Source organism: Canis lupus, chromosome 2 (assembly GCF_011100685.1).
Source record: "Canis lupus familiaris isolate Mischka breed German Shepherd chromosome 2, alternate assembly UU_Cfam_GSD_1.0, whole genome shotgun sequence".
In the NCBI taxonomy this organism is placed as follows: domain Eukaryota; kingdom Metazoa; phylum Chordata; class Mammalia; order Carnivora; family Canidae; genus Canis; species Canis lupus.
In genome coordinates, this window is record NC_049223.1 from 77372204 (window position 1) to 77386084 (window position 13881).

General features: G+C 37.7%; 1 protein-coding gene across 12 annotated transcripts in view; it reads left to right on the top strand.

Moving 5' to 3' along the window:
• EIF4G3 (eukaryotic translation initiation factor 4 gamma 3) overlaps positions 1 to 13881 on the top strand; it is a 330614-nt gene that overhangs the window by 152295 nt on the left and 164438 nt on the right. Inside the window, exon 1 of one of the 12 annotated variants that reach the window (XM_038531713.1) lies at positions 5875 to 5961. The exons of 10 other annotated variants lie outside the window; for them this stretch is intronic. In XM_038531713.1, the coding sequence (XP_038387641.1) occupies positions 5890 to 5961 (72 nt within the window). In that variant the 5' untranslated portion in view covers positions 5875 to 5889. Of the gene's footprint in view, positions 1 to 5874; positions 5962 to 8078; positions 8106 to 13881 lie in introns of those variants that run through there. One more of the 12 variants, XM_038531715.1, reaches the window with a different exon arrangement.

Consider the following 13881-nt stretch of genomic DNA (forward strand, 5'->3'; position numbering starts at 1 on the left):
TTATTCATTCATTCATTCATTCATTCATTTATAAGATTTTATTTATTCATTCATGAGAAACAGAGAGAGAGAGAGGCAGAGGAAGAAGCAGGCCCCATGCAGGGAGCCCGACGCAGGACCCAATCCTGGGACCCAATACCGGGTCTCCAGGATCACGCCCTGGGCTGAAGGTGGCACTAAACTGCTGAGCCACCCAGACTGCCCAAATCTTTATTTTTTTAAAGACAAAAGTTATGAAAACATGTCTGGGAGATGCTACTATTTCATGTCTGTCATTTTACTGGATTTGCATGAGAATGAAAAATTGTAAGAAATTAAATTTTTGCAGGAAAACAACCCTGCTGTAATCCCAGTTTTATGGCTATAAGATAGTGACCTAAATAAGACATAAGTCTATATAGATTTATTGTGGTAAATAGGATTTATGTGGTTTAATTTTTCTTCAAACCTTTTTAAAATCTCTTTTATTGACTGTATGTCCTTCATTCTTTCCAGAGTTTATTATTGAGATGATCCGGTTGAATAAATAGCAAAATTTTCTTAGAAAGCCATTCATCCTACAAATAATTTGGATGACAGATACTTTGTACGATGTATACTGTGTCCTAAGCATAAAATGAGTGTTTTTGGAAAAAAGCTGTCTCACAAAGTTAAAGATAGTTATTTTCTTAAAAACTTTTAATTCTATATTTAGCTACTTCTCTTTGAGAGGATTAAATATTCCAAAGTTTATGTCATTATTCGCTAAATTCCAGAATAGTTCTAGAATCAGGAAGCTTGCCTTCTTTTATTTATTTGCTTATCTGCTTATGCTTTTATTTCATAGCCTTTAGAGTACTTGTAGAATCTTTGCTACTGGACCTTTCAGAAAGGTCCAGTTATCAGGTATCTGACTTGGCACGCTTACTTCTAACTTTCTCAGCCTTCCTCTGTCTCCTTACTTTCTGGAAATTTAGGCGACTTTCCTAGAAATTCTTTCAAGTAGATCTTTTTCTTTTTAATTTATTTATTTGAGAAAGAGCACGAGCAGAGGGGAGACGGAGAAGCAGGCTCCTCATTGAGCAGGGACCCTGATGATGCAAGGCTTGATCCCAGGACCTCAAGATCATGACCTGAGCTAAAGGCATACGCCCAACCGATTAAGTCACCCAGGCATCTCTTTCAAGTAGATCTTACTAGTTTTCTTACATTCTTTATATCTTGAGAGGCAGACTTAATTAACATTGTTCTGATCTTTCACTGCTTTCTCTATGTCCTTGTCCTTGACCCATGTGCAGTAAAATGCATATATTGCTCTCTTGTTGTTAGCATCCCTAATTATCCTGGGCAGATTTCCCCATTCTTTGAGGACTTTAGCATTTGGCTCACAACTTTTCCACGTTGCTTTCTGCCATCTATCATGAGCACTTTCGGAATTCATTTTTGGCCCGTCCAGCCATTGCTGTGGACTCTTAGATTCAGACTTCCTTCTATCACTTGCCCAGAGCAAACATATTTGGGTACATATGAACACAATCTAGACCTGTATTGCCCAGTACAATAGCCACTAGAGCCACCTGTGGCTTTTTAGCACCTGAAACAGCTAGTGCAAATGGAGATGTGCTAGAATGTGTAAAATACACCGTATGTCTCAGTTTTTATAATGCATGCAGGTTGAAATTTTTGGTATATTGAGTTAAGTAACTATATTATTGTAATTAATTTGCCTGTTTATTTTTGCTTTGTCCAATATGGCCTCTGGAATATTTTATTTTATTTTATTTATTTTATTTTATTTTATTTTATTTATTTATTTTATTTTATTTTATTTTTTATTTTTTTGGAAAATTTTAAATTACTTACATGGCTTGCATTTCCATTGAAGAATGCCGGTCTCTATCTGCTCTCTACATAGAACTCTTCTGCTTTTGAGTTTTGGAAAGTCTAAAAATGATCTGACCACAGCCTTCAGCTTCTGCCTTTCCTGTGTTCAGTCCTATTGTACCTGTTTTGCAGCTTACAACCCTTCAATTGCGTAATCCTTTTCTAGTCTCAATATGACGAACCCCTTCTTACCTTCACGTTCCTCTTGTTTCGTTTTTTAAAAAATATTATTTATTTATTCATGGGAGTCAGAGAGAGAGGGGGGCAGAGACATAGGCAGAGAGAGAAACAGGAAGCCCGATGGAGGATTCGATCCCAGGACCCCCTGACTGTCAACTGAGCCAAAGGCAGATGCTTAACCACTGAGCTGCCCAGGTGCCTCCCTTTTGTTTAATCTTTATCCTATCATTAATCATTATGAACCCCCAGGTCTCTTTCTTTCCTCAGTTTCTTTATTTTGCAGTCCCCATCCTGGAATCAGTCTAAACCTAGCTTGTGTTTTCCTCGATTCTGACTCTCAGCACGCAGGATTCTGCTGTAGAAATTCAAATACTTGTGTTGATGTCCTTTGTAAAAGATGTCTATTTCTTAGTACAGCTAGACTAAGCTAGAGTAAGCTGTAATTTAGTTGATTGGTAGGTCTTTAATCATCACTGACTGACTTCTAGTTACATCCTGCACTGTACTTTCATCTGCACCAGTTTTCCTGCCAATAGCCTGATAGGCTATACACTGTATAGCTCCTGAAGTCATGCATTGTGGTAGCCCACCCAGCTTTACCATTTCTAATCCTTCAGCCTACTTTTGTTGGAAGCTCCTACTGTTTTAAAAATTATTTTGAAATACATAATCTTATAAGAGTTGTTATGACACATTCAGTTTGAAAGTACAATAATAAAACAACTGAACACCACTCACCATAAGAAAATAATTACCAGTATCTTTGAAGCCCTCATGGGTTTCTCCTTTATGTTAATCCCTTCCCTCCTCCCTACAGGAACCATTATCCTGAATTTTATGTTAATCCATGTTTTATTTTATTACATTAATCCATGTATTTAATCCAATACAATACCACTTGTATTGATTTCCTTATACTTCATATATGTCAGCATTTTGAAGTTCACATTCTGAATTAGCCATTATATATGTGACCTTGGACAAGTTACTGTCCTCTGAACCTGTTTTCTTCATATTTTTTTTAAAGTAACCTCTACCCTCAATGTGGTGTTGGAACTCACAGCTCTGTTACAGAGAGTCACATACATGCTCAGTAGGTTGAGCCAGGTGCCTGTTTTCTCATTTTTAAAATGATTTACTGGGGGTGGCCTGGGTGGCTCAGTGGTTTAGCGCCACCTTCAGTCCAGGGTGTGATCCTGGAGACCCAGGATCGAGTCCCGCGTCCAGCTTCCTGCATGGAGCCTGTTTCTCCCTCTGCCTGTGTCTCTGCCTCTCTCTTTCTCTCATGAATAAATAAATAAAATCTTAAAAAAAAATGATTTACTGACTCAGTTAGTGAAGCATCTGGCTATTTATTTGTTTGTTTATTTTTGAGCACCTGACTCTTGATTTTAGGGTCGTGAATTCAAGCCCCACATTGGACGTTGAGGCTAACTTAAAAAAATAAAATATTTACTCCCTGGGAGTTGTGCATAATTAAAGTAGATATGTGACTGGTAATAAACAATCTCAATAAAGCGAGTTTAGGTCCCACCTTTTAGAAGCTCCATCTTTGTATTTTAAAGATTCATTTCCTGTTTCAATATGTTTGTTTTAAATTGTTTTCTGGGGCAGCCCCGGTGGCGCAGCGGTTTGGCGCCGCTTGCAGCCTGGGGCATGATCCTGGAGACCCTAGATCGAGTCCCACGTCGGGCTCCCTGCATGGTGCCTGCTTCTCCCTCTGCCTGTGTCTCTGCCTCTCTCTCTTTCTCTCTCTGTGTGTCTCTATGAATAAATAAATAAATAATCTTTTAAAAAAATAAATCAATTGTTTTCTGTTATTTGGTCTTGTATCCTGAGCGATCTCCTCTACTCTGGCTGCAAGGACTATTTGTTGGTCTTACACTGCTTGTTCCTAGATCACTCTGTAGATGACTATGCTCTGTACATGTGTAATTACTCTATGCATTCGTGCCTGAGAGTTTATTCAGCAGTTAAAACTAAACATAATACAATTGAATTTCTTACTTTTTCATCCAAAGCAGAGAAAAAAGCTAATGAAAAGAAAGACATTAAATGAATATAACCTTGATATGTTTGAGGGAAATAAATATAGACTTTATGGCTAAAGAGTAATGAGATAGGAGGTGAGGTCCAAGAGGTGGCCTGGGGCCCAGTTAGTTTTGGCTTTGTAAGTATCCTTATCCACCCATCCTCAAACCTTGGAGTGTCTGCTTCCTTACTTCTTATATCTAGTTGCGAAGAAAGTCTTGCTATTTCAGTATACTAATTATTTCTCAAATCTGTCTCCTTTGTCTAGATTCTTTGTGGCAGACTAGATTATTTTTTTTTTTTTTTAAGATTTTATTTATTTATTCATGAGAATGCACAGAGAGGAGAGAGAGAGAGAGATGCAGAGACGCAGGCAGAGGGAGAAGCAGGCTCCGTGCACCTGGAGCCCGAAGTGGGATTTGATCCCGGGTCTCCAGGATCGCGCCCTGGGCCAAAGGCAGGCGCCAAACTGCTGTGCCACCCAGGGATCCCTAGATTAGTTTTTTTTAAGATTTTATTTATTTTTTTGATAGCACGAGTGGGAGCGGAGTAGAGAGGGGGGGAGTAGAGGCAGAGGCAGAAGCAGATTCCTTATTTAGCAGAAGCCCCACTCCAGGCTCAGTCCCAGGACTCTTCATGACCTGAGCCAAAGGCAGACACTTAACCAACATAGCCACCTAGGTGTCCTGTGGTAGACCAGATTCATCATGTACCTAGACTGTGACTGTTGCATTAGTTCCCCTACTCATCCATGATGCAGATCTGTTTTCCAGGACTAGTTTCCTTTGTAATAGTTCTTTTTATTTAACAAATCTAGTGATATTGCTGCCCATTTAACATCTCTTGGGGATCCTTTCAAGGTAAAATCCTTACTTATCTTTAGTCTGGTCCCAATCTAATTCTGTGGCTTCATTCTTCACCTGCCACTTTGTTCTGGCATTCTGGACCAGTTTCAGATCTCAGCAGATAAGCCCTGCTTTTCCAAGTCTTCATGCTGCTTGTTATACTCATTGTTTTGCCTGCATGTGGTGCCCCTCTCCTCATGTGCGTGACTCCTCTCACTTATCCATCCATGGTTGAACTGTTATCTGGGGAGGCTCTCTGGAAATCGTCTCTGAGGAAGAGTGAATTCATTTCTGCTTTGCTTCTTGACATGATTTTCACACTCCTTATAACATTTTCTATATTCTCTTACTTTGAGTTAGGTAAATTGTAAATCCCTTGAGTACAGGAACCATGACTTTTTCAACTTTATTTCTAGGATTCCAGTTGATGCTGAATAAAAAAATCGAATCACTGCATTTTAAGTAATGTATGTTTTGAGAGTTTATTTCACTCCAATTTGTCCAGTTTGACTGAAAAGGTTTTGTGTGTTTAATATTTTCCATTGATGATAATACTAATTAGGATCCTCCAAGGAAAGGAAATCTAAAGCAGTTTTGCTTTGTGGCCTTGTTATTTTTTAGTAGGAGACAAAAATGTAGACCACTCCATTCAAGGATGCTTCCAAAGGAAAACCTAGGATATGTACTGGCAAGTCCAAAATAAACATAAGCTGTTTGGACAGTGCAGTGATAACTACTTTCACCTCCTGGTCTACTGGAAAGACATATTTTTCTCCAAAATAGACCTGACCTAATTGAGTCAAACTTACTAGCCTAATTAGCCTCCTGTTTTTGCTTGTCTTTGTTTTTGTATTGTCAGGAGCACTTGGCATATTGGTTGGGGTGGAGGTAAAACCATGTGATTCCTAAAATGAGCTTTATCATAAGCTGGTTGGGAAACCTTTCAGGGAACTGTAACTTATTAGTGGGAATGGGAGAAGACGCCAAGTGTTGTGGTAAGACAGAAATTTCCACTGAGTTACTGGGAGCAGGAAGACTATTGGTAGGTGACTCAGCTGTTTTCTAAAACTGTCTCATGTGATTGAGTGTGCATGATGTCTGTTTATTCTCGGCAGAATAAGTACTAGGGGAGTCACATTACACAGCAGGCATAATGTTTATTTAACGAGATCTATGATCTAAAAATAGCTTGTAGGGGATTTTTGTTTCATCATAAGATAGAAAATAAGGGGCTCCTGGGTGGCTCAGTCGGTTAAGTGTATGCCTTGGGCTCTGGTCATGATCCCAGTGTCTTGGGATCTAGCCCCACATAGGGCTCCCTGTCAAGTGGGAGACTGCTTCTCCCTCTCCCTCTTCCTCTAGCCCAGGTTGTGCTTGCTCTCTTTGTCTATCCTTCTCTCTCAGTCACTCACACTCTTTCTCTGAAATGTTAAAAAAAAAAAAAAAAAAAAAGAGAAAAATCATAGTGGAGACCCAATGGTGAGGGTTTAAGTAAATAGTTGGCCAATACTGTTTCAGTTCTTTCCATGTAAAGATAAATGCCTTGGCATAAAGGATAAATACAAGGTTAGGAAAATTAGAAAGTCTTTTGATTATCCACAAAATAATTCTGCACAATCACAATTTAGCTTGTATTCTGGACAGATAGGCATTTAGGGTTCTTCAGGTATTTATGTGCTAATGGTTTACATAGGAAATTTGTTTCCTTTTTGAGAGGTTATAGCAAATGTCTTTTTGAATTGGAAATGTTAGTGTGGTATATATTTGCTGGATTTTTATGTTAATATTAAATTATGATAGCAATATTTTTGCTTTGATTTTCTTGTTTTACTCACCCTGTACTCAAGATTTGTGCCATCATGTACTGTAGTTGGGTTGTTATTATTGCCCAGTGTACCTATTTATGTGTTTGGCTCTGAAAGAGACAGCACTTGGAAGTCTCACTGTATCTAGTAATCATAATCTGTTCATTTGTCTCTGAAGCAGTGAGTCACTGTGATTTATTCTTTTTGACATCTGAGTATGCAGTATATGAACTGTGAGATTATTTCCAAGGGGAAAGGGAAACTGGATTTATTCAAAAGAAATAAATGCCAGCATTCTATTGACAATAATGTTTAACTGAGTGGGAATATTTGATAAGTCTAATAGCTTGTAAAATTATATTATTTATGATGATTAATGCTCTATATAAAGTGAGAAATACATACTTTTTCCATGATTGATGAAAAAATGACTTATGCATCAAACAGTGATTGTACTGTATTTGCTTCATTCTGTGTTTCAAGAATTATTAGGCAAACATGGGAGGATTTAAATTTTTATTTTCAGTATTACAATGTTTGAATATTTACTGCGATTTCTATTTTGGCATCTTTTTACCTGGTGCTTTCTCTAGAAATTTAATATACCTGGAATGGTATATTGGAATACATCCCTTCTAATTTACTGTAAGTGGAGCCTGACTTGAACACCATTTGAAGATAATTCCAGTAATTTCACTGGCTATATATGTGTGATCCCATACCTGCCTTTATTGTGATAGATAAATAACAAGTTAGTCATTTCTCAGAAGTATTCAAATTATCTGGTCTTGAAAACCTAAGGACCAGCTCTGATGTTTGGGTATGTTCCCAAGAACAAATGAGAAAATGATTTCAATTGAACTCATATTCCACCGGAGATAAATTCAGATTTAGCAAAAGAGAAAGTACTTCTCCAGTTCCTGTCATATTGGCAGTTGCAACATATTCCACTGAACCCTGATTGACATGCAGACACAGTGTTTTCCTCTGCAATGTAGGATTATTTGTTTCCTCTAGTCACTGGTAGTGTTTCTTGATGTCCATGGAAGGGAGGCTGTTGTTTTCTAATAACACCTCTCACTTTGTGAGATAGGAAAATAAGGTATTTTGGTTGAGTCTGATTCTCTGTGTTACTCTCCTTTCTTGGAAAAAAGAGATAAGAACTTAAGTTTTTCCCTTCAATGAAATAGGGGAAAGGCATTGTGTTTTATGCAGACTAAGTAATTTTCAGATCTGTTAGATGGTTTTGTATAGCTAGCTACCATTGATGAGTTTCAAGTTGATTACAGTGCTATATCAAGTCCTTAGTAGTTTAGATATGTTGCTTTACTAAGTACTGCTTAAAATGCAAGAAGTTATAAGGAAGTAAATGGAAGTATATGTAAGTATGTATGTATAAATATGTGTGACTCTGACAACTTAATGAGGTTGAATAAATGCTGTTGAAACAAATTTCTTTGTGATCAGACTTTGAGCTACAGTAATGTTGATAATTTAAAAGGTTGATACTTAAAAATGTATTGATATATAAAATTTTTTAAATTGTGAGATAAACATATAATTTACAATCTTAACCATTTTTAAGTGTATAGTTTAGTGATGTTAAGTACACTGATGTTTTTGTGCTGCCATCACTGCCATCTCTCTCCAGAACTCTTTTCATCTTGCAAAACTGAAATTCTGTATCCATTAGATAATTCCCCATTTGCCCCTTCCCAGCTGCATCTGTCAACCTCATTTTCTGCTTCTAGATTTGAGTAGTTTAGATGTTTTATAAGTGGAATCATACTGTGTTTTTTGTAACTGGCTTGTTTTATTTAGCATAATGAATAGCCTCAAGGTTCATTCATGTTGCATGTGTCAAAATTTCCTTACTTTTTGTGACTGAATAATATTCCATTGTATGTATATGCCACATTTTGGTTTATCCATTCACCTGTTGGTGGACGCTTCTTTTGCTTGCACCTTTTGGCTATTGTGAATAATGCTACTTTGAACCTAAGTATAAAAATATCTGAAAACCTTGCTTTCACGTCTCTTAAGTATATATCCAGAAAAAAATAGAATTGCTGGACTATAGAGTAATTGATTTTTATTTTTTGAGGAACTGTCATGCTGTTTTTTATAGTGGCTACACCATTTTACATTACCAGTCATAGTGCATAAGGGCTTCAGTGTTTTGTACATCCTCACCAATAGGTGCTACTTTTTGTGTTTTCTTTTTTTTTTCAGTAGCGTCCTAATAGATGTGATGTATTAAATCATTGTAGTTTTGATTTGCATTTCTGCAGTGGTTAGTGATATTGAATATCTTTTCACATGATTATTGGCTATTTGTTAACCTTTGGAAAATGTCTACTCAAATGTGTTGCCTATTATTAAGTATGGTTGTTTGGGTTTTTTTGTTTTTCATTTATTGGATTTCTTTATATATTCTGTATCTTAACCACTTATCAAGTATACTGTTTACAAATAATTTCTCAATTTTGTGAGTTTCTTTTTTACTTGATTGATTGTGTCCTTTGATTTCCAGAAGTTTTGTTTTGTTGTTGCTGTTGTTTTCTAACTGAAGTAGACATGCAGTGTTATAGTACTTTCAGGTGTTAGAGCACAGTGATTTGATGATTCTATACATAATACAGTGCTCACCAGCATAAGTGTAGTCATCTGTCATTATACAAAAGTCTTACAGTATTATTGACTATATTCCCTATGCTGTACTTTTCATACCTATGACTGACTTATTTTATAACTGGAAATTTGTACCTTTTAATCCCCTTCACCTGTTTTGCCCATCCATCCCAGAAGTTTTTAGTTTTTTTGTAGTTTAGTTTCACTATCTTTATGTTGTTGCTTGTGCTTTAGTGTCCTATCCAAAAAATAATTGTTAAATCCAGTATCATAAAACTGTTTCCTATATGTTGTTTTTTTCCCCCCCAAATTCTTAGGTTGATTGATTGATTGATTGATTCATTCATTCATTTTCCCCTCCTTCTCCATGCTTTATTTTATTTATTTTTTATTGGAGTTTGATTTGCCAACATATAGCATAACATCCAGTGCTCATCCTGCCAAGTGCCCCCTTCAGTGCCTGTCACCCGGTCACCCAATCCCTCGCCCACCTCCTTTTCCACTACCCCTTGTTGATTCTTTTTCTTTTCCCCTTGTTCATTCTTAATAATATTTTTATACTTTGGTTTTGGTGTTTGATTCATTTTGAGTTCATTTTTTTTAAGATTTTATTTATTATTCATGAGAGAGAGACACAGCGATAGTGAGAGATGCAGAGACAGAAGCAGGTTCCATGCAGGAAGCCTGATGTGGGACTTGATCCCGGGTCTCCAGGATCAGGCCCTGGGCTGAAGGCGGTGTTAAACCGCTGAGCCACCGGGCTGCCCAAGTTCATTTTTATATATAGTGTGAGATAAGGGTCCAGCTTCATTCTTTTGAATGCAGTTATTCAGTTGTTGTTGTTTTTGTTTTTGTTTTTTTAACATTTTTTGTTCAAAGACTGTCCTTTCCCTTTCCCATTGAATAGTCTTGGCACCCTTTTAAAAATCATTTGACAGTACATATGAAGGTTTATTTCTGGACTATCTGTTCTCTTCTGTTGGGTCTGTTTGTCTTGTCTTTATGCCAGTATCATATTGTTTTGATTTGTATAGACCTGTAATAAGTTTTGAAATCAAGAAGTATGAGACTTCCAACTTTGTTCTCTTTTCCAAGATTGTGTTAGCTATTTAGGGTCCTTTGAGATTCCTTCTTAATTTTAGGATGGGTTTTTGTATAACTGCAAAACATGTCATCAGGATTTTGATAGGGCTTGCCTTAAATCTGTAAAATGCCTTAGGTAATATTGACTTCTTTATTTTTCTTATTTTTTATTTTTTAAAAGATTTTATTTATTTATTCATGATAGACATAGAGAGAAAGAGAAGCAGAGACACAGGCAGATGGAGAAGCAGGCTCTATGCTGGGAGCCTAATACGAGACTCGATCCCAGGACTCCAGGATCATACTCTGGGCCAAAGGCAGGCGCTAAACTGCTGAGCCACCCAGGGATCCCCAATATTGACTTCTTTACACTATGAAGTCTTCTAGTTCATAAACATGGAATCTCTTTTTGTGTTTTCTTTTATTTCATTTAGTAGTGTTTTGTGGTTTTCAGTTTACAAGTCTTTATCCTCCTTGGTTAAGTTTAATTCTAAGTATTTTATTCTTTTTTATGCTGTTGTGAATGAATTTGTTTTATTAGCTCTTTAGATTATTTATTTTTACAGTATAGAAACACAACTGATTTTAGTGTCTTCATTATGCTGCAGCTTTGGTTAATTTGCTTAATAGTTCTAACAGTGTTTTGTGGAGTCTTTAGGGTTTTCTAGATCGTGTTGTCTGTGAACAGAGATCAGTTAGCTAATTCAGATTCCTTGTATTTCTTTCTCTTGTCTGATTGCTCTGGCTAGAATATCCAGTACTGTGTTGAACATTTGTATTGAAAGTACACATTTTGGGGATCCCTGGGTGGCTCAGCGGTTTCGTGCCTGCCTTTGGCCCAGGGCGCGATCCTGGAGTCCCGGGATCGAGTCCTGCGTCAGGCTCCAGGCAGAGCCTGTGTCTCTGCCTCTCTCTCTCTCTCTATCATAAATAAATAAAAATAAATCCTTAAAAAAAAAAGTACACATTTTTGTCGTTGTCGCCACCTTCTTCGTCTTCATCTTCATCTTTGTCTTCTTCGTCGTCTTCTCTTTGTCTTCTACTTCTTCTCTTTGTCTTCTTCTTGATCTTAGAGGAAAAGCTTGTAGTCTTTCAGCATTGAGTATAATGCCACATGTGGACTTTTTATATATGGCCTTTGTTATATTGAGTTGCCTTCTGTTTCTAGTTTGTTGAGTGTTTTTATCATGCAAGTGTGTTGAAGTTTGTCCGGCTTTTGCCCATATCAGTTGAAATGGTCATGTACTATTTTCCCTCCTCTTCATTCTGTTAGTGTGGTGCAATTATATTGATTTTTTTTTTCTTTTTTTATGATAGTCACACACAGAGAGAGAGAGAGAGGCAGAGACATAGGCAGAGGGAGAACCAGGCTCCATGCACCGGGAGCCCGACGTGGGATTCGATCCCAGGTCTCCAGGATCGCGCCCTGGGCCAAAGGCAGGCACTAAACCACTGTGCCACCCAGGGATCCCCAATTATATTGATTTTTGTGTGTTGAGCCATTCCTGCATTCTAGGAATAAATTCCAGTTGTTCATGGTGTGTATTTCCTTTCATGTGCTGTTAGATTCTGTTTGCTAACATTCTGTTATAAAATTGCCTATAAATAAGCACTCTTAAGTGGTGGATTATAATGGCTCACTTGGAGTTTTTTGAGCTTCCTGTATTTGTGTGTCCTTGTCTTTCTTTGAATTTAGGGTATTTTCAGCCATTATTTTTTCCCATAGGTCTCTGCCCCTTTCTTTTTTCTCTTTTCTTCCATAATGCGTATATTGGTGTTTTTTTGTTTGTTTGTTTTTTGGGTTTTTTTTGTTTTTTTTCCCAGCGAAGTCCCTTCTATTCTTTAGGCTCTGTTCTCTTTTCACCTCTTCTACTCCTTCCCTTTCTCCCCCTTCCCCTCCCTATTTCTCACTCTTGGAATTTCAAGAGTTTTCTGTTTAAGGTCACTGATTCATTCTTCTGCCTATTTAAATGTGCTGTTGAACCCGTGTAGTTAATTTTAAAAGTTGAGTTATTGAGTTTTTCTACTCCAGAATTTCTATTTGATTCTTTTTTTTTTTTTTATGATTTCTCTTTTTTCATACTCTGATTTTGTTCATATATTGTTTTTCTGGTTTTCTTCAGTCTCTCTGTTTTCTTTTATTTTAATGAGCATATTCAAGACTGTTATTTTGAGGTCTTTGTCAAGTAACTCCAAAGTTTGTGTTTCTTTAAGGTTGGTTTCTAGAGATTTACTTTTGTTCCCTTGAATGGACAGTATTTCTCTGTTTATTTGTTTGTCCTATAATTGAGCAATTGAAAAACAGCCACACATCTTAGTATTTGGGGCCTGGTCCCTTGCAGGGGAAGACCATCACTTTTCAATACAATGTGAAGTCATAATGGTATTCTCAGGAATTTTCAGTTGATACATGTTCCCTGGGCCAGTGTGTATGTTTTCCTTCCAATTCCACTATATCCATGACTACTTTTATTTTATTTTTTTTTAAAGATTTATTTTTATTTATTTATGATAGAGAGAGAGAGAGAGAGGGGCAGAGACACAGGCAGAGGGAGAAGCAGGCTCCATGCCGGGAGCCCGACGTGGGACTCGATCCCGGGACTCTAGGATCATGCCCTGGGCCAAAGGCAGGCGCCAAACCGCTGAGCCACCCAGGGATCCCCGATCCATGACTACTTTTATATGTCACAGTTTCCCAAAGAGTCTTATCCCTGTTTCTTCTTAAGATCTTAAGTATTCTGTGTGTTCCATTTTCTATAATCTCTTGCCCCAGATGCCTGCAGATCTGAAGTCTCCCTGCAGTTCTCATGTAGCTCAGCAGGTACCACTGCTTTCTGTGGGACTCCAACTATGCCACTGTTCCCATTAGTGCTCTGAGTATGGTGAAATAGAAACCAGTCTCATAGGCAGGTAATTGGTAAGCCAAGTTAGAATGTTACAAACAAGTTCCATTCTTTCTCTTCTGTCCCAAGGGAAAAACTGGGAATTGGGTTGGCTTCTGCCAGACTGTGCCATGCCAGGGAGGGGTTTAAGAAAGGACAAGCAAAAATACAACTTCGTTTCCTATCCTTTTGAATGTGGCTATGTAGAGCTCAGGAAGACAGTTTTCACAAGATTGAAGGTTTCTGGAAGTATTGTGGATGAAAAATTATTGTAGCTTCACAATAAAACTTAAGACCTGTGGAAATAGGGGGAATGAAAATAACTGTTCCTGGGGATCTCTGGGTGGCTCGGCGGTTTGGCGCCTGCCTTTGGCCCAGGGTGCAATCCCGGAGTGCTGGGATCGAGTCCCATGTCGGGCTCCCTGCATGGAGTCTGCTTCTCCCTCTGCCTGTGTCTTTGCCTCTCTCTCTCTCTCTCTCATGAATAAATAAATAAATCTTAAAAAAAAAAGAAAAGAAAAGAACTGTTCCTGTAGTCATCAGGAATGGCAGATGTGGGGG